The sequence below is a fragment of the Spodoptera frugiperda genome, chromosome 2 (genome assembly GCF_023101765.2).
Source record: "Spodoptera frugiperda isolate SF20-4 chromosome 2, AGI-APGP_CSIRO_Sfru_2.0, whole genome shotgun sequence".
Classification (NCBI taxonomy): Eukaryota; Metazoa; Arthropoda; class Insecta; order Lepidoptera; family Noctuidae; genus Spodoptera; species Spodoptera frugiperda.
The window spans coordinates 144,856-165,178 of record NC_064213.1 but is presented as its reverse complement, the minus strand read 5'-3'; the positions used below and the strand labels follow the sequence as shown (position 1 = coordinate 165,178).

At 36.9% G+C, this 20,323-nt stretch overlaps 1 protein-coding gene across 1 annotated transcript; it reads left to right on the top strand.

Annotated features, from left to right (window-relative positions):
* The first annotated feature begins 7,863 nt into the window (after positions 1-7,863).
* LOC118269312 (putative inorganic phosphate cotransporter) lies at positions 7,864-19,409 on the top strand. The gene is made up of 11 exons (XM_035584358.2): positions 7,864-8,030; positions 9,065-9,186; positions 15,111-15,290; positions 15,566-15,704; positions 16,781-16,998; positions 17,102-17,251; positions 17,328-17,460; positions 17,700-17,824; positions 18,540-18,659; positions 19,042-19,171; positions 19,257-19,409. Exons 1-11 carry the CDS (start codon positions 7,994-7,996, stop codon positions 19,322-19,324), a joined length of 1,422 nt encoding a protein of 473 aa, XP_035440251.1. The 5' UTR covers positions 7,864-7,993; the 3' UTR covers positions 19,325-19,409.
* The last annotated feature ends 914 nt before the right edge of the window (positions 19,410-20,323 follow it).

The following is a 20,323-nucleotide window of genomic DNA, read 5'->3' as shown; positions in this document are numbered from 1 at the left end:
AGAGGTAATTTTCGAATATAGCTAATAGTATTTGTCTAAATCTAAGCCCAATAATTGAGCCCGAAACCCAGTTCAGCAGCTACAGTTGACCAGCAAAGAAGATCTACTAAATGCTTTCTTCAAATACAATGACACTTATTAACTTTTAATCTCTTTACACAAGCCAGTCAATATAGGTTGTACAGATCTAATATAACACAACACAATACGAAATTGGTGAATGGATTGTACAGATCAAATATTGTTGGTAAGTCACAATAAAAGGAACGCAACAAATAAATGTCCAATATTTTTTCCCAAATTGAAAGTAACCGACATAATGGACGAGTTAACACCTAAACCTAATTCAAGTGTCAAGGAAACGGAAGAAATGGCACAAAGCGACTTAATCGAATCGGGAATAGTCCTTAAGTCGGGACTTAGTGATTGGTTGCATTGTATTGGTGATACAATGTTTCGGTAAACACTCGGCCAAGGGAGGGCCTAGTGTGAGTTCGATTTGCGTTAACGTGATCGCCATGTTTATAACGTTCGGCGTTCTGACTGGCCCGTTCCAAATAACCAACCAATCACAGGGCACAATAAGGTAATGTTTCGATCGTAAGAAAAACCTCGCATTAAGTAATCACAAGTAGTTAGTGAGTAGTGGGCCACGCGTGACGGTGGTCACGTGAGCCGCCCCTCAGATTGTAGCTCTTTGTCTCGTAATGCTTTTGTTATACCGCGATAATAGCGCTGCTAATGAACGCGCTCCTACACTTTCCTTAATGCCCGCAAGAAGTAACGAGTTTTCTTTCCCAGCGTCCGCCATAACTCAACCAGGTGAACATTTTCTCGCAGAGACTGAACATCGACTGAGGATTATTGTGTCTGATCACAGGATTATTTCTCGTGCACTCCATCAGCGAGCCAATCTTCGATGAGTGCTCGTAATCCCTTTAAATATCTCGTAGTAGCTAGCCGTAGTTAGGAAGCCAACGTAACAAGGACAGGTAGCATTATATTATTAGTGGGGAGTGTTTCGGTAACATTCTCGTTGAATGCTCCGCCCGAGTTGGAAGCACTTAGTACTTAGGCAGTTAGAACAAAAGCATATTGTGCGAATAGTTCTGTTGCTGTTAATGTTACTGCCTGTACTCTATATACGTAGGTAGGTAGGTACCACACAATACTGTATTCTACTGAAGTTAGTTTCGTCAATGGTATGAGTTCACTATTATTATGAACAAGCCTCTCACGGTAACGATCTTTAAATACTTCTGTTTACAAAATCATTATAGAACATTGTATAAGTATATTGTAGCAATTAGTATAAAATGAACATAGGCACGTGAATCCTTACAACACTTTATTTAGAAGTTAGTTTACTAACCGATCAGGAAGCTGAGCAGAGACTGTAAGTTCTAGTGTGAACGAAATAAATAATAAATGCATAATTATCTATAGTGACCAATATACATGATTAAAATATGAAATAATTACAGATTAATATGACAATCTAAAAATATTATATACATCGGAGCAATGTATCACATTTGCAACAGTTTGCTAAATAAGTACCTATGTATGTATATTATTATTTCAATTGTTTCCTCAGCAGTGTATAGCGGCGAGCCCCGCCTCCGTAGCTCGGTGCCGCCGCCATCTGCGGGCGACCCCAGCCCCGCGTTACCATATAAGCAGCAGACCAACTTTCGCCACTCGATTTAAATATAAACTGTGTCACTGTGACTACACTGCTGGTTGTTTTGTAAACTTTACTGGGTCATTTCCTGTTTGTATTCTGTTACTTCAAAACAATACCAGTTTTGCTCTAAGCAATGATAGTTAGAACTGTGTATTAATTTTAAATCTAACAGACTTTAAGTTATCATTTTCTTTTACTCTTATAAGTAAAGTTTTAAACTGTGATCACCTGTTTAAGATGTATTGCACTCCCTGGTTTCAATTTCCAGACGATGTTTTACATCACCATAATGGTTAGACTTGTACAATCTCTGCTATTTGACCGTCACTAAGCACGATCTTCAGCTACCAACATCTCAGTCAGTTTCCGAATACCATCACTGCACACGTAGACAGTATCTTTCATCGTGCTTGTTGTGTCCAATTCCTACTGCAGTATAGTAAAATTGGCGGCTGAACAAATGGAAGGAGATTAATAAAACTGAGGTTTCCGAGTGTTCCCAATATTCCTCGCAGCAGATAGATGGCCAGTACGTACGCTACGTACGGGTGCTCTGTACCTGTCCCGCAGGACGTCAAACTGTAATACAATCCAAGTTTTGAACGTGTTTGGGCATCACGCCAGTACGGAACCAAATGTTACAGAATTTATACAAATTCTTGGAAATACATCACAAGAGAACACTTTGGAATACTTCACTTAAAACTTTATTTTAAAAAGAGTTTTCTTTATCAACTCCTTTTTTTAAGCCAGTTAATATCTTTCCAAGTCTGAAAAATACTATGCTGAAAACTGCATCAAAATCAGTCATACAGAAGTCGGTTCAATAGGTACTTTAACTATTACATTGCCTAGGTAAACATTTAACTGCATCAACAGTATACAATACATACACCACCATCCAAATTATACAACCACCAGTCTGTAATACAGCATCTCATTCGTAAGAACCAACTTAATAAAGTGACACTCCGCAGACATATTTAACATTACTTTTCCGTACAAAAATGATTGTGTAAACACGAAATATTGAATAATAATAAAACGGATATTAATATTTCGCAGCGAGCTGGCGGCGGCGGTGGCCGGGGCTCGGCGGGGCTCGGCGGGGCTCGGCGGGGCTCGGCGGGGCTCGGTAAATCATCGATGGTGACATTTCCTGTGTCAATTATGAATGTTTAATGGTATTCTGGTTTCCCTCTCTCTGATAACTTATAATAACAAAAACCAATAGCAGAAGAAGAAATGCGACTCTACGACATCGACTCAAAGTTTACTTTTGTAAGAATTGAAATGTGGTCGAAATCATGCAAGAAGAGAGATATCATCTCTCTCAAGCCATTTGTCATGGCGTAGCCCAAACTAACGGTTGAGTGTTTAATCTCATTCTATCAATCGGTTTAATCTAAATATCGTGTCTCATATTCATTTTCAGCAAAACTCAGTTAAAAATATTGGTTAATATCTAAACAACATAATTGTCTAGTTTAGTTTTATTCATATTTAGTAAATAGCCTACTTAAAAAGCATGTAAAGTGAAACTTACTAAACTTATTACACCGGTAAATATCTTACAACTTGCACCACAGATTGATTGTAAGTAAAGTCAACAGAGTGAAAAGACGATGCTCCATAGTCACTCCGCAACCCTCCGACTCTCGATAGCTATGCGTATATAGCTGTGTCGTGTCTACTATGAACAGGTAATTGTCGATCGCAAATAACTCTGTGTTATTTTAAAGTCAAAATTAAATTGGAAAATGTAAAAAAGCCTCAAATTACTTTAGAAAATATTGTCTGTAAATGATTTCTCAATTCCAATTTGTATTAGAATTTATTGTAGTTCGAATAATATTATTATCATCTAATATTGGAAATTAATACAGCTAATATTGTAAAATATATATATGAATTGAAAACATTAATACAATGAGAAAAATAACCAAAATTTTAGAGAAAGTTTACCAAATGGACCGTTGCCGTTGGTGAGTGGATTCCTGTTGAACTCGCATTATAGTGAAACACGGCAATGGGACCTCGGCTGTTGTGCTCATCGCGCGAACAATGTCACCGACGTATAATGGCCAATTATTTCGACTAACTCACTTTCAGGGGGACTTTATGTGGATACCATTAATGGGGAGAAATATTTCTATGGACAAAACATTACTTCAGTCTTCCAAGTAAAAATAACTCGATGATAACTATTTACACCTAATACCAAACGAAATTGATATAATAAACCGATATAAGTAACCGATTACCTATAATTTGTGCTATACACAACATTACATTATTCACACACAGGTAGACACAGGTATTTGCTTTAAATTCTGAATATATTACAATACACACCGATGTGGGTTCCCATCATCTCCCAGAGCAAGTTTACACGCGATACGTTCAGCCTAAGTTTATCCACGAGGCGCCTGTAAATCACGTCTGAAGCGACAGGTGAACTTACTTCAGTGTACACACACACACATACTGGGTGTATTCGGACGACACAAATACTATTTGCAAGCCTTTCTGGATCACAAATAATGTATTTTGTACCTTAGTAATAACACGTTAAAGATTAATGTTGATTTGTCCGTTTAACAACACTTCACAGCGGTTGATGAAAGTGCTCACATAAAACGTGTATAATACAACATTTGTAACGAAACGTTTCTTCCTTTTGTTGTCCTCCGTCATCGCTGATACCTGGTCCCGTCGTAATTGCTATAACATTATACGCAGCTCGTTGTCTGTGGTACAAAGGCTCTACTTTATGGCCACAATAAAAAGGTAAAATAACGCAAATTAAGACAGTTAAACTGCCCCATTGGGTACACCTACACTTTATTTATATTAGGAGTATTTTAACACCGGCGCGTCGCGTCGTCGTACGCTGCTTAATTTTGAGGAAAATTAACTTTTAAATTTTTAAATTAAATTACGACATAAAACATTAATTACATTATGTTTGTTTTTGTGCATTGTTTTCCGGTCAATTGTTTATAATTTAAGGACTACTTTAATTTTAATAACAACAGGTATTTAATTAAACAAAACAACGCTGGGCAATTCCTATAAAAAGCTATCACAAGCTTTCCTAAACATCACAATTCAATTTTATACATATACCTAAGATAATTTGATGAATTGTGATTCATAAAACAATAGAGGTATATTCGAGATCGTAAAAAGAGTACCTACCTGAGTAAAAAGAGTGCCTACCTGAGTGAGATGAGGCAGTGAGTGCCGGCGGCCGGGGATTGGTCGGCGACGTAATTAAACACCGTTTGATTGAGGCCCCCGCGGACGCCTGATTGGAACGTCTTTGTGTAAAGCTGCCTCATTTCCAGTAATGCTCTCTGGTGTGGTCGCGGTGTAGCCAGCGCGCCTCGATGAATTACCAACGGGCGTAAAGCGAGATTGGACTTTTTGATTTTCAATATTCTCCCAGCAATACAAAATCCTAAAGTGGGACAACGTTTTTCAAAAAAAATAAAAATAAACCACGGATGGGTACTGGTGGAAAGTGAACGCTACATTTATTTTAATGTGTGCGCGTCTGCCAGCTTTTATACCTGTGTACGAGTATACTATAGCCCTGCAGAGTATTACTAAAAATACATATGTTATTCACTTTGCCGTCCTGGCAGTAAGCGGGTTGGTGGGCAAACGCAGACTTATCAACGTTAAAAATATGGAGTTAGCTAAGTTAGTTTACACATTTATACACAAAAACTTAATATTACTTTTCTTCCATCCTGTAAATAGTAATATTCTCTCTGCAGTTGAAGAAGTATCGCGTGCACTAGCACTGCACCTCACACTGAGCGCGGGACGGTGCCGCGGTGACTAGTTAAACCGAGATATTTGCTGGTGCACCACAATGCAACCACTCAGTACCCAGTCTCTAATCTGCTAATTATTAAGCACAAATCTTGCAAATTGGTCACTGTGTTTTGACAAAAATAAGATAAATCAGTTGTGTAAAAAGTAAATTGAGTCTCGAACTTTTGTATTAGATATGTGAGGATTGTGTAACAGACTGTGTAAAGTATGTACACGTTGACATTCCCTGTAGCTCAGACATCCGCAGCCACTGCTCGCACCACAATGCTCCACATAGCTCCCACAAAGCGACGCTACGCGGCTCCGACTCGGGCGCCGCGCTCCTCATTAAATACAAATTAATTTGAGTACTCGACACGTACCTACTTGTAGCGTGTACTCTAACATTTAGCTTCACTGGAAGTGTCGAGGAATGCTTTATGCTTGTGTTAGTTGGTTTTAACAAAGTAAGATGTATAATAGTACACTATAATATATTGTATTCTTCAATAGTGCAGATGGAAGTTTTATACTTAAATTCACTACAGAGATAAACATAATTCCTAAACTACATAGTTGTTGCCTACGACTTTGTTCCCTGAATCCAATTCTGTTGGTTAAGATAAATAGAAGCGTTTTTGAATACCTAATCAGTAACAACAGAAGTAAGGAAGTTTTTCATACATTTTACTGCAGCATTTTGAAAGTTTTAAACTTGACTTCGTAACTTTACTACAACAAAATGAACAGAGGAAGAGTTGAAACTAAAATTTTCACGAACAATAATTGCTCCGTGAACTTGTACCGGGAAGTTGAACAAATAAACTGAAATAAAGACAATGCTTTGTATGTAAGTATACCGTCGGAAACATTATTATTGGGGAAAGTTTTTTTTAAAAAACACTTAACTATATTATACATAATACATTACTGCACGCCTGTCTCCTAAGGCAGAAACTCTGGAACGCCAGATGCTACGATTCTTACATACCATTTTCACTTCATGAGTAGTTATCAGTTTTTCATATAATTTAGTATAAGCAATCAATAAAAAAATATAACAATACAGTTAACAATTTTACATTTAAAATCTATCAATGTAATTAAACACAACTATACATTTTGCTGACATTTGTATTAGTTATTTATTTACTTACTAATACATACGTCTTATTGCCATATGAGAATTGCAGACATTGATGTCAACACCGATATGGTGTCAAAAATAGTATCACAAGCCAAAGTCAATGGCAAAGTTCAGTTGTATTTCGGAAAATTAATCAAAACCTCCTTGCGGCCAGACAAATCCTTATTACAAAGTAGTAAGGTTCATAATACTTTGATTGGAGATCATTATTTCAGTTTTAAAGACAATTTGTTGATATAAGTTCTCGCGCCCTCACAAGATAACCTCTCTTTGATACACGAACAAGTTATCAAAATGATATAAATATGAACAAATTTTATGACAGAGAAATCTAAGGAATGTTACTATTAATTAATTTTGTGGGAGTGTTTCAAATGGTAACTTGAGTACTAATTAGAATGGAATAATTAAATTAAAATTGGTTTTAAAATAGCGCAGACGAATACTAATGTATTTGTATTAAATGTCAGAATAATTTCAGGTGTATGTAAGTATCTACACTAAATAAATAAAATTGGAGTGTCTGTTCGATACATACGATACATATTTTTTATTGCAATTCTTGTCTGTCTGTCTGTTTGTTCTGGCTAATCTCTGTAATGGCTAGACAGAATTTGACGAAATATTTATTGATAGGTATTTGATGTACGAAGGAGTAACTTAGACGAACCCAAATTCGGACGACGTCGCGGGCAACAGCTAGTATTCAATATAAATAAAAATGCACTATAATTGAGACAAATAATATCATAAACTAAGATTGGGCTCGGATTAAGTTGCTCATTATAATAGCATTTTATGAACGTTATTTAGCGTACAGTGACGTTTGCAGCAAATATAATTATAAAATGTGCAACATACCACACACAGACGTACTAGAGTTGTTTTAAGAAACAATGTGAAATATAATTGTGTAATTTATTTCTGCGATAAAGTACATAGTTAATGTTGTGTAACTACGGAGTAGTCGCTCGGTGAGGCTGTTGGTAATACATTCGTGCAGTTGGATATACATTATTGTAATATTTTTTAAATTTTCCTACTATTTTTAACCTGTTTGCCGGAAGAAATACAGACACATATTTCTTAAACTATATTTGTTTCTATGGAAAAATCGTGCAAATAATATAAAATAAATGTGCGTGTAACATCGACTCTACAGCTTCAGTAAATCCGTGCGATGTGTGAGTGTTGGCGATTAGTGTCATCCATCTCGGCACTAAGCGCCGTCCGCAGCGAATGTACCGCAGTGGTCAGTGGTCAGTGGTGGTCGGTAGTGCTTCTGTCGACAGTTCAGTGGAAAACAGTAACATAGTACTCGTGCTGGTACCAAAATGGGTGTTGTCGAAGAAATAGAAGCCGTTAGGCCCAGTAAGTTGTTTTAAAAATTACAACAGAAATTAGTTATTAAGTAATTCATGTACTGAAGTAAGTATCTCCATATTATCAGCTGCGTAAAAGTGAAATAAGGAAATCCACTTGAAAATCAATGCGAATTAAAAAGTAAACAATAATCTTCTTACAGTCGGGTGAAAATAAGAATAATAAGGTTTAAAATTTGATCAAGTAGTGGTAGCTATGGTACCGTAGGTAGTTATTTTCAGTTGTAATAGCAGTAGAACCTAATAATTATTAATATAAGTACATAATATATTCAAGTACATATATACCTAAGCTAATAACTAACTTGGTAACTGATAAATAATATTAATTTTGTAAAGAGAAATAGAGAACTTCATGTTTACTAATATTTGCAGTGAGTTTCCGATTTCTCGGCACTGTGTTACAAATGAAATGATTATGAATATTGGAAATTCACCTCAAACAGAAACTTGAATATCCCATTCCAAGTTCTAAAGATGCCATCTTGAAAATAATTTGTTTGAAAATATTAAGTTAAAGCCAGTCAGAGTTCCAACCTCGACGCATAGCTAGCACGGTCCAACTATAGAACATTTTCACCTTGGACTTAGTGATTAAAACTACGAGGTTTTTTTAATATTTACTTACTTTTCCCGTTATTTTATAATAGATTTACTATGTTGATTTAGTTATTAGGAGTCTCAGGTTCGATATATTAGTCTCAGGTCGGTGACATGGAGTCCAAAATTATACTTTTTTTGAGGGGGTAAAATCATTTATTAACTCTTACTGACTAAAAATTACCTCGTTCCTACTCCTATATTTCAAGCTGGGACCCCGGTAAACTCGCTAGGCAGTCCGAAGCTCCGGATTTATACTACATGTAGGTACAATTTACAGATACACTTATAAAATATACAGCACTTGTTTGCAAAATGTGAGAACTAATATTTTGCTGAAACCTTCGAGAATTAAAACACATGATGATATTTAAGTTCTGAATGGATTTGTGATATACTGACATTTTCTATAACAATTTACAGAAGGGCTGGGCATCCGCCACGTGCAGACAGTGCTGCTGTTCCTGGGGATGCTGTTCGCGTTCACCATGAGAGTCAACATGAGCATGGCCATCGTCGACATGACGGACGAGAGGAAGGAATTCGTGAGTTACTAATATGTCTTCCACAAACATGCAAAGCACTTATTATTATATTTTTCATTTTCCAAATACAAGTGTTGAATCTGAAATTATGAGAGCTCATAATGTAACTCGTGAAAAGTGAGCCTATACTTACTACGCGTGGTTGGCGTAGAGCGCTGCATGCGTAGCAAAGCGCTACGACTGCTACGAAACCCGTAGCCATGGTATGGTTCCCGCGTAGGACCAATATCATGGTATGCTGATAGGGACTTTTTGTTGATTTGGGAGTAATATGTGTATGTGTTTCTTATTTTTATACATTGTATAAGAACTACCAATATTATGAATCATCCGACTTCACACATCTTAATTGATAATAAGTCAAGAGTCAGGAAGACCTGGAAATAGACCTAAAAATGGATAACAAAATCTAGTTGTATCCAGGGTATAATTCAAAACATACCACAATTTCTAAACCACACATACATAATATGTTATTTCAATAAAATATAGACCCTCTACGTAAACTCCTGAAACACGTGTTTCCCATCGATATTTAAAGTTTATTTACCCGCGAGTCGAGCGGCCATTATCTCCGAGTGCCTACACTAGCAGACACAAACTTTGCTATCTCACAAACTGGTTTTATTAGTATCAGCTCCACTGTTAAGGTTATCACAATGTAAAATTGAATGAAATGTCACCAAAGGAAGAAGGAAAATTCTGTAAGTACATTATAAATGTCCAATGTAGAGCTATCGTTATTTGATTTATATTTACGGTATACGTTACGCCACAGTTATTATGTTCACAAAAAATAATAAAAATCTTAAAAATAATCTAGCAAAATAATAAAGAAAAAAGTAAGGAAAATAGTAATCTATGCAGACTGTGTTGTAATCATTTCAAGTTAATAAATTAAGGACAAATAAGTTCCGAAGTAGAACAACATAAATAAATACAAATCATCAGGTATGTTGAACTGTACACCTAGTTATCGTTCTGATTAACAACTGCCGTACTCAGAAACATTTAATGATTACCTAAACTTATCCTATGTAACAATGTTGTTCCGAAAACAATTATTAAGGACAGAGTTAAGTTAACATTAAATGACTGCAAGTACGACGGTATAACATTATTTACCGTTTAGTTAAAATAAACGAGGTAAAAAATATTTTCACAATATTCATTTTGATTAGGAGATTAATACGGTTCTCTGAAATATGAAACTTATGTTGCAAACGAATTTGTGGGAACATTTAGTTTGATTATAATTTAAATTAATTTCACTGTCAGTTTTATCAAGTTTATTAAGTTGTAGCACCTGCTCACTATTCTAATTCAATGACTTATTATAATAGAAATCATATTATTATTGTAAAACTAATTACTGCGTGTTACTGAACACTATTTTCATTTGATTTGCAAAATACATCTAATTTTAATCGTATCTAGTTTAGTTTGACACGTGTAGACGTGTGCCTATTATTTTGTTGAACAATTCTAATTCTCATTGTTACAAGTTATGGCCTTTTAATAGTTTGTATCGCTGAATGTTTGCATGTGTAAAACTGTTTAATCTTATCAGCCGAGTCAATTAATTGGGTCGTAAAATTAAAACTTGAAAGATAACAAAAATAACATAACAAAACACTTATCGCACTACAACATAATATTATGAATATTTATACAACGTGTAACAAAAAGGGGGTATACATATCAAGTGCACGGTTACTAGATAACATAACAAACGATATGGGAAGGGTTTTTTTTTTCATGTTTTCATGGTACTAAGTTATGAATTTTTTCAATCGCGCCGCCGCGCGAATCAAAATTAGGTAGACAGGTACTAGGCGATCAGATTTACAGAAGAAATGTTTGGTAATACTAGCGAGTGACCCCTGTAGTGTTGTGACACATTTGTATGATTTGAAATCAACAACCATGCGATACCAAGTATTTGGTACTAATTTTTTTAAACGAATTTTAAGCTGAAACTTTGTGTAGAGATTCTATTCAACCTGTATACACCAGGGCTTCTTGATGTATATGGGTATTTTGTTACACGTTGTATATGAGAAACTATTCGACTCATAAATACAAGCCTCGCGTCTTGGTTTCACTCGCTTTCCGTTTGAGTCGTAGAAGAATTGATGGTCCAATTTTAATCTTTCTCGAATACTTGTAGCAAAAAAAAAATTGTATACTCGCAAATATGAGTTTGAATGTTTTTCTGGAAGTTATTGAGGGAGGCTTATGTGCACCATGGAAGTCCTGAGCCTGGCATGCGGATGTATGTTTTTCTGAAAACCGATCTAAGGAATAACTTGACACATGAATATAGTTTTATAAGAACAGGCGTAATCTATGATCTTATCAGGTCGTGTGTGCATCAGTATCAAATAAAGTTTTTAATATTAATATAGTTCCAGTTGTTAAACCGCAAATGCATGAGAAAAATATATTACACTGTAGGTACAAAAGAATTCAATGACACATGAATAACGAACATGGAAAATTTTACAATAAAGCCAGTATCTTAGGAGATAAAAATTAATATTAATGTTGTAATAACAACAGTTTTACGATTTATTTATAAAACATTATCGTGTTACTTGAAATATAGTTTGATTGTAACAGATATGATAGTCGCGGATCACAGGACTAACTACTTTACTTTAGTACTACATAACTTCTAACACATGATTATTTTTATTATATTTTTATTATATTATTTTTCGCGTTGATTTTATTACAATAATAGCTTCGTCGCGTAGCAATAACTTGTACCTATGTATATAGGTTCTCAATATTTAAAATATTATTTAGTTTTTAGGAAAGGCTTTGGACACAATCATAATATATCTGTTGACTCTCTATTACTAATTTAGACTCCACTCAATCAATGAACTGTTCCAGATAGTTTACCATCTATATGAAATATTCCTAGTATTGCCATCATTACTGGAATACGTCATGAACATAACAATTAGAACAATCACGTTCAGTAGCTACACCTAATAACAAGATGCACACTAGCGATATAATATTCTCATGAAATCAAACAATATCAATCTTATAATAATACATACTCGTCCACTCGTACCGACTAGTCGTGGTTGTTTCCTTCCGAGAACGTTATCTCGTCACGCGATCATCTCCGTGTGGAGATCAATGTGTGACATCCATCGCCTAGCGCAGCACGTGTACTGCGTCGCTGTTGTTGTAGGTACATACTGCACGGGTTAACATGTCGTAGGCACAGGTCAATGCAATTGTCTTAGGAAACATACATATTGTAAACTAATGGCATTACAGACTAAGCTGTGTTATTTAAATCTACTTGAAACACCATTCCACCATCTTTTATTCTTCCTATCTCTCCGTGTCAGGTTGAGAAACTGCTCCACAGTACATTTAACCTGAGCTACGTTAATGTAGAATAAGTGCTCTGAGCTTCTACTCAACGAAACAGGAGTTGAATGGAAAGTTTACGATGTCAGTCGGTCGCCGCCGCAGCCGGTGACGACCCCGCCCCGCCCACTTAGATACGAGTGACCTTACTGCGTGACGTCACGTGTTGTGCACATCACTGCACACACACACACACACACACACATATTATAGACCACAGATAATATAGTCCATGATTTATGCGCGGAAGAAATGGGTGGAACTGTCGTCAGGTTGTTTAGATAATGTTAGTAGATGTCGAAGGTATAAATAGAAGAGTAGGTGAAAGACCGACTGCAAGATAGATGAGGCGACCTTTCACTAGGTTGTGGTGACGCCGGGGCTGCGATGGCCTGTCCTAAGTAAACGATACAGCTTCATCACGCGATGTTACACGTGAGGAAGATATGGAATGATTAAGTAAAGTCAATGTAATGAACTGATGTTACCATTCTCTCAAGCTGTTCTAAGATTAGGATGATTTAGTGTTAAATCTGACAGCAATTGATGTGCAGTTAACACTCTAATCACTATCCAACAATACAGATTCGATAGTTCGCTGGCGGTAAAACAAACAATTAAATCAGAGACATAGTGCAATTAAACTTACAACATCGTGACCACAGCAATTTAATTTTATGGATTAAACCACTTTTAAAATGAAATTACGATAATTTTCACATGAAACATGATGGGTATATGTTATAGCTAACTACAAGTAATTATCAGTTGAATTATCATCCAGGATCGTCTATGCAACCATTGCGTAGATTTTCCACGGATGTAGTAATTAGATAACACAAAAACAATTATTTTGCGTCTGATTTGATTTATTCGAGTAAACAACGAACACAATAGTTTATTAATTGATTTATTTATTTATTGCAATAGATGATGTCATATTATAGTTGATTAAATCAAAACCATTCGCATGATGATTAACTGGAGGAATAAATAACTGCTTCATAATAATAATCAGTACTAAATATAGCATTTATCGTTTCAGTGTGATATAAAAATGAACATAACCTATATTAGGACCATCACACTATCACACAAATATTATAAATGTGAAAGTTTGTATGTTTGCATGTTTGGTTGTTTGTCCGTCAATCATGCTAGAACTATTGAACGGATTTTGATGAAATTTGGTATATAGACAGGGTATGAGCTGACTTGGGTGATAGGATTCTTTTGATCCCACGGGAATGCGGACAAAACTGCAGGAAGAAGCTAATTGTTAATACTTGATCGATATTCAGCTAATATTACAATAATTAGTGATCTTACAGCGCATGTGAAAACATGTGAAGAGCACACTAAATAATTAATAAAATAATCTGATGCAACAACACACCACGCTTCAATCATGCAGTAAAACTAATAAAATTCATTATTATTATTATTTAGCATAAAGTTCAAATTCCAATGAATGTTCTCAGATAATATGAGCACCTACACGTTTAAGGCGATAGCTGCTCATTAAGGCAATACCTACGCAGAGTTATGAATGGCAGGTATTTTGCTGCCACTGATAAAGTTGATAGGACCCGTCTATCGGACGAGACTTAATTTATCTCCCGACCCTCGCTTGTGGAGAAAAAATAATATGTAGACACCTTTTACTGTTAACAAGTTTATATTTACGATAACTTAATATTTACACAAACGAGGTAGTTTAATCCACGTAGTTTTATCAGCGTAATCCTCATATTGAGACTTCAGAAGTAGGGGTATATCCCAATGTTCTCGTGTGTGTACAAACACATGACACCAAACAGAACAATATTTAGGATTACAAAACGAGCTGTTTCATTCACCTTTAAACTCAATATTAAAATAAATTATTTTGATTATTTAATTTTAATTACACATAGCCTTGTATAGAACTCTTCGTATTCAATATTTTCCACGTAATTATCAGCAGCGAGTCAAGCTCCTTACTTTCGTTAAGCACCAACAAAGTACTGAAGCCATTAACATAAGGGAATCTGTGAAATCAACAAGATTACTTGTATAATTCCCTGAAATTATATTGTAAATACTTCACTAAGTAGGCTGCTGTAGCGAGCTCCTCTTTGAACTTGTTATCTTTTGTTAATTACTGACGGAGTTCCGCGTTGTCACCTCGCGCTCGGGGGATATGTGAATTGTCAGAGGATGTGATGAGGCGACGAATCTATTGCAAAAGTACTACTTTTTTTTAAGGTGGAAAAATCATCCAATGACTTTTTCCGTCTTGGGCGAGGCGAGAGGGAGTGTCAGACTCTTACTGACTAAAGCCACTCCGTTCCTACTCCTGCTTTTAAGCATTGCTTTGAGTATTTTGCATTAAGGCATATTGAGTTTTAGATATCTACGTTCAGTAATATTTCAAAGTTCTAAACAATGCCGAAAGTACGGCAAAAAGTACACCCCTGTAACATATACTTTAAACCACCAATTTCTTCAGAGTTTACAACGCATGACGTAATGTACGTATGTTCCAGTACTTCCCCTGGTCGCACAGCGTGCAGGCGGTGATCCTGTCCTCGTTCTTCTGGGGCTACGTGGTGCTGCAGGTGCCGGCCGGCGAGCTGGCGCGGAGGTTCGGGGGCAAGGTGCTCTTCACCATCGCTGTCTTCGTCAACTCCATACTCTCGCTGATGCTGCCTTTGGGAGCTGCCTGGGTAAATAACTCAGTGAAATAATATTGTTTTTATAGTATAAGCCGGTAAATGAGTTTAAACGTTGCTACGAACAGAAAACACACACGGTGTCACTCCTTTGTTGAATCTACGCTTAGGAACGAGTAGAAAGACACGGACCTGCAGATAGACACTTATCGTTAACATTTCCTTTGAATTTCAATTTTATTGAAAAATGCCTATTTAAATTTATTAAATATTATTTTTATATATTTGCCAGTTACAAATGTATCTTAACACTAATACCTTCCATCCAGGGAGGGTGGCGACTGGTGTGCACGTGTAGAGTGCTGCAAGGGCTGACGCAGGCGTTCATCTACCCCAGCACGCACCACCTCGTCAGCCAGTGGATGCCGCTGCAGGAGAAGGGGATCCTCACCACCATCGTATACGCTGGTCAGTATTCAGCCACTACTGAACATAAAATCAGCTTCTTTTCGCCAGTGAGGTGAAACTTTTGCTTGAATTATAATATTTTCCAAGTATTTTATATTATTCTTCCAACAAAACTACACCCTGCACGTAGAACCAGCAGTATAGTAAGAATCATTGCAGTTACAAGTCGGGAATACAGTTCCCTCTCCGGGGCAAACTCTTCGAACAAACTTACAGAGCTCAAACAATTTACGGTTTTAGTTTCATAAAAGTTAGGATCACGTCCGCGGACACTGTTAGAACGGAATAATGGAACAAGTGCAGCTGGTCGAGCTGGTGCAATTATCGCCAGGTGTCACTTGCATACTGGAGCAGTGGCAGTGAGTAACAATAAAGGCACAATGAGTCCACGCCGGCTGCACCGCCGCTTAGATTATTCAGTACAAGTGGAGAGTTGAACAACAGAACGCATTAAGCCTCGCTCCCGGCCGGATGCTCACGTAATTGGACGGTTCTGACTCAAAGTGCTCCGTTTCATATAAATGAGGTTTATTCACAATTCCCAAGTATTCCCGGCTACATGTTGCCAGATGCCGTCGGCTTTGATTAGAGACTCTGTTTTTAGTTTTAGGAAAAAATTGTCGGCGAGCTCGAAAAAATGTTCTGCAATTTTATACTGTACATGTTTTTGCTTACAAAAATGAACGAATGTTGGTTCAAACTCTAGTTTCTGAAATGAAAATATTTTTTCGAAAAGATTGCACTATACATTTGAATTTTACCTATCTACGTAACTACAAGTCAGGAGAATATTACATAATGAATGTTTCCATTCACCAACCGCGATGGACAATTATTTCGGTTTAAATGGAAACCATAAGAATTAACATATCTGATGAACCAAAGTTAAATTACAATTTAAACGCCACTAACAGCTCGGTAATTATTCACCTTTTCATCCAATTACCTCCTCAATTTGCAGTCAATTTTATTGTCACAAAAATAATAGCGATCGCGCACAAAACACAATAAATTGAAACTCACTCAATTACGAGGTCAGTAATTGAATGGAATCAAATTCTGTTTTATGATTCCAGGTGGACAGCTGGGGATAGCGCTGCAGCTGCTGGCGTCAGGGTTCCTGGCCACGTCCTGGGGCTGGCAGGCGATATTCTACGCCAACGGAACCCTGGGGACCATCTGGGTGATATTCTACTTGATCTTTGGCGCCGACTCTCCAGAGACATCGAGGTTTATTAAAGAAGAGGAAGTTTTATACATCCAGACCTCGTTGGGACGTGTAGGGGAACAGAAGGTAAATGCACTTAAACATGAAAGTACGTCAAAGATAGATAATACACTTATTTAATAGATACAAACACTGTTGTATATTGTTTAAACAAATTAGTTTCTTTCAGAGATACCCCACGCCGTGGAAGCAGATTCTGACGTCACTGCCCTTCTGGTCCGTGATAGTGGCGCATTGTGGACAGAACTGGGGCTTCTTCACACTCATGACTGAAATGCCTACTTACATGGCCAAAGTGCTTAATGTTGATCTCAAAAATGTAAGTATAACCGTTCCCTTATTTTAACAAAGTAATGACTTTCAATAACTTACAACTATATTGTTTCTACTTTCAGAATGGCGTCCTCTCCTCCCTGCCATACCTGTCTATGTATTTGCTCAGTTTCGTCATGGGATTCATGACCGATGTTATTATCAAGAACAACTGGATCAGTGTTTCAAACACCAGGAAACTTTTTAATTCTATAGGTAACACCATTCAGAGATACTTTAAAAAGTTAACATCTATTCACAGGTCGAATATGCCATTCTTCTTTTGCCTGAGTTTTTAACACAGAGGCTGAGTGTTCAGTGCGTCAATATTTTTACGAGGTTTAAATTCATAAATGTTGAAACAATTTTTTTATTACTCATAATCTCAGTCATAATATTTTTTTGTACCGTGATTTAATATTTAAGCGAAAATATTAGTGTCATTTATTTTATAGGTCTGTGGGGTCCAGCCATAGCACTGATTGGCTTGTCGTACGCGCCTGAAGGCAACATGGTGTTCGCGGTGGCCATGCTCACGGTCGCGGTGGGCATCAACGCTGGACAATACACGGGATACATGGTGAGACCGGCTTCCAGCAAACAAAACTACTAGAAAATGTGTTACTAGGTTAAATAAACGAGTAATTTGGCCTATTTTACCCACAAAACGTACCGCGTTGTCACCGTGGCTAAGCAGGCGGAACAATTAATGAGACGCTGCGTCATCACTTAATAACGCCATAAATAACGGATTTGTAAAGTAAACGCAAACTTGCCAGCTAACGTTGCAACAATCTAAAGTTATGATTAATGAAATGCATCAAGTTCCAGCGCGGCCGCCGTACATCATGCAGGGATGTTCCGCGGCACGAGTAACATGGAAAGATAAACTACCCTCGTGTTCCGATCGATGTACACTAGTTACCGTGGACACAAATGTTGGCAGCTCCTTTATCTAAGTGCGGTGGGCCTGTCATGGCGGCGGTTGGCAAAAATCTGCTTATCATTGTGCTTTAGAATTTTACTTCAGCGTGACGGCGGGCAAATTAAGTACGCTGTTAGTTTCACATTCATTCGACGTGACACGGTGTAATTATTGTAATATATCTCTTTAACATTTTCTAAATAAGACTACATAATCTACTGACAGAATATTTCAGATACAATTCATCTTCTTAAATATTTAGTACAATATACAGCTGACCATATAACCAACTCTTGTGATACAAGTTTATTTACTATTAGTTTTTGGTGGACTTAAATTGCACAATCATTACAACGTTTGTATCTCGCAGCTGGTGCACATCGACCTGGCTCCGAACTTCAGCGCGTGTCTGATGGGCATCACCAACTTCCTGGCGAACATCATCTCCATCATCGCGCCACTCGTCTGCGGGTTCATCGTCCACGACGAGGTACTGCTTACTGTACACGTGTACAGTACTGATACACTTGTTATCGTTATCATTACGTCAAAGTAATGTGGAACCTAAATTAAGTTTGCTTTACGCTCCCGCTTGCCGCAATATATCTATTATATAAAAATAAGTCGGGTTTTCCTTCCTGACGCTATAACTCCAGAACGCACGAACCGATTTCCACGGTTTTGCATTCTTTGGAAAGGTCTTCAGCTCCGTGAGGTTTATAGCAAAAAAAATCAGGAAAAATTAAAAAGAAAAGTAGGAAAACAGGGAAAATCATTGGTGGCGAAACGGAGTTCGCCGAGTTTGCTAGTGTTTAATAAAATATATGCGCGCGGCGGCCTACAAAGTTGTATTAATATATTTCGTATTACAGACGGAGCCGGCAGAGTGGCGCAAAGTATTCTTCGTAGCCTCAGGAGTGTACTTCTTCACAAACTTGTTCTTTATACTGTTTAGTACATCTGTGAGGCAGCCCTGGAATGAGCCTAAAGAGACTGATATCGGTAAGCAACATTCGACCCTATCCAAACGCTTTACAGTCGAGTTTCAGCTGAGTGGTGGAATTAATTAGTTTTTTAATATTTTCAGAAATGAAAGCTCCCGAAATGAAAGAACCTGAAAAATCGAGATTAGAAGCGAAATGGAGTAGCCGTTGAATTATATTTATTTCTCTGTATTTTTGTACCTGAGTTAAGTTTGATAATAATCTATTGTATTTAATAAATGCCATGTTTAGGTTTACTCTTTGAAGCTGTTTAATGTCCTTGTGAACAGATTAAGTCTTTAGAATATTTAAAAAAGCAGGAGATTGAGACTCGTTTCGCAAACCGTTCGTTTTCAATGGATTCATGTTTCATTCATCGTGCGATGTGAAAGCATTTCCTGGTGGAAGCAAATTGTATTTGTCCTGTGATCGAGATTTAATGTAAATCCATACATAGTTGATGGTGGCGACATCTCTCGATATTGTTGTTGGAAGGAATGGCAACGTGGACGTCATCCTTTGGGAATTATTGATAGACTTGTATTGTACCTTCTGACTGTTAGTTTCTTCCCAATCAAGCCTCACGTGTGTAGTTGGGGTCCCAAGCGTATTTGATTTACTTGGCTTGGTTCGCATCTCATGGCGATCAAACCATGTTAACTGAGTAATGTATTTTAGTAACACGTACAACAAATTAATCAGCCTTGTTTTAGTCCTTTTCAATGAAGTTTGTAAAATCCGATCAGATTAATTCAAAACCCCGTTCAAGAACTCGGTAAAAACTGAAAGCAATTTGAAGAGATCGACTTAATGTTGAACTTGATCGATTAACTCTTACAAGGTCAGTGTTGGGAGCGATCCTCTCAGACCTACATTTATATTGTGACACTCCAATAATTTAAGTGAAAGGGACATAGATTTTAAAATGTAACTATAAGATATATCAGCGTATACAATGGAGTAAACAGAGACAGTATCTTATTTTCACTAAATAGTAATAGTACGTAAGATTACGTTAAGGTAAGGCACTGCGTGCTCTAATGTGCACCTCTTTCACACCTTCGGGGATAAAAGGCGTGAAGTTGTGTGTGTGTGTGAGCACGTAAGGTTATAAAAAAAACAAAGTTGTTTTAGAAAAAAAAGAATAAGACTCATAAATAATGACCATCGT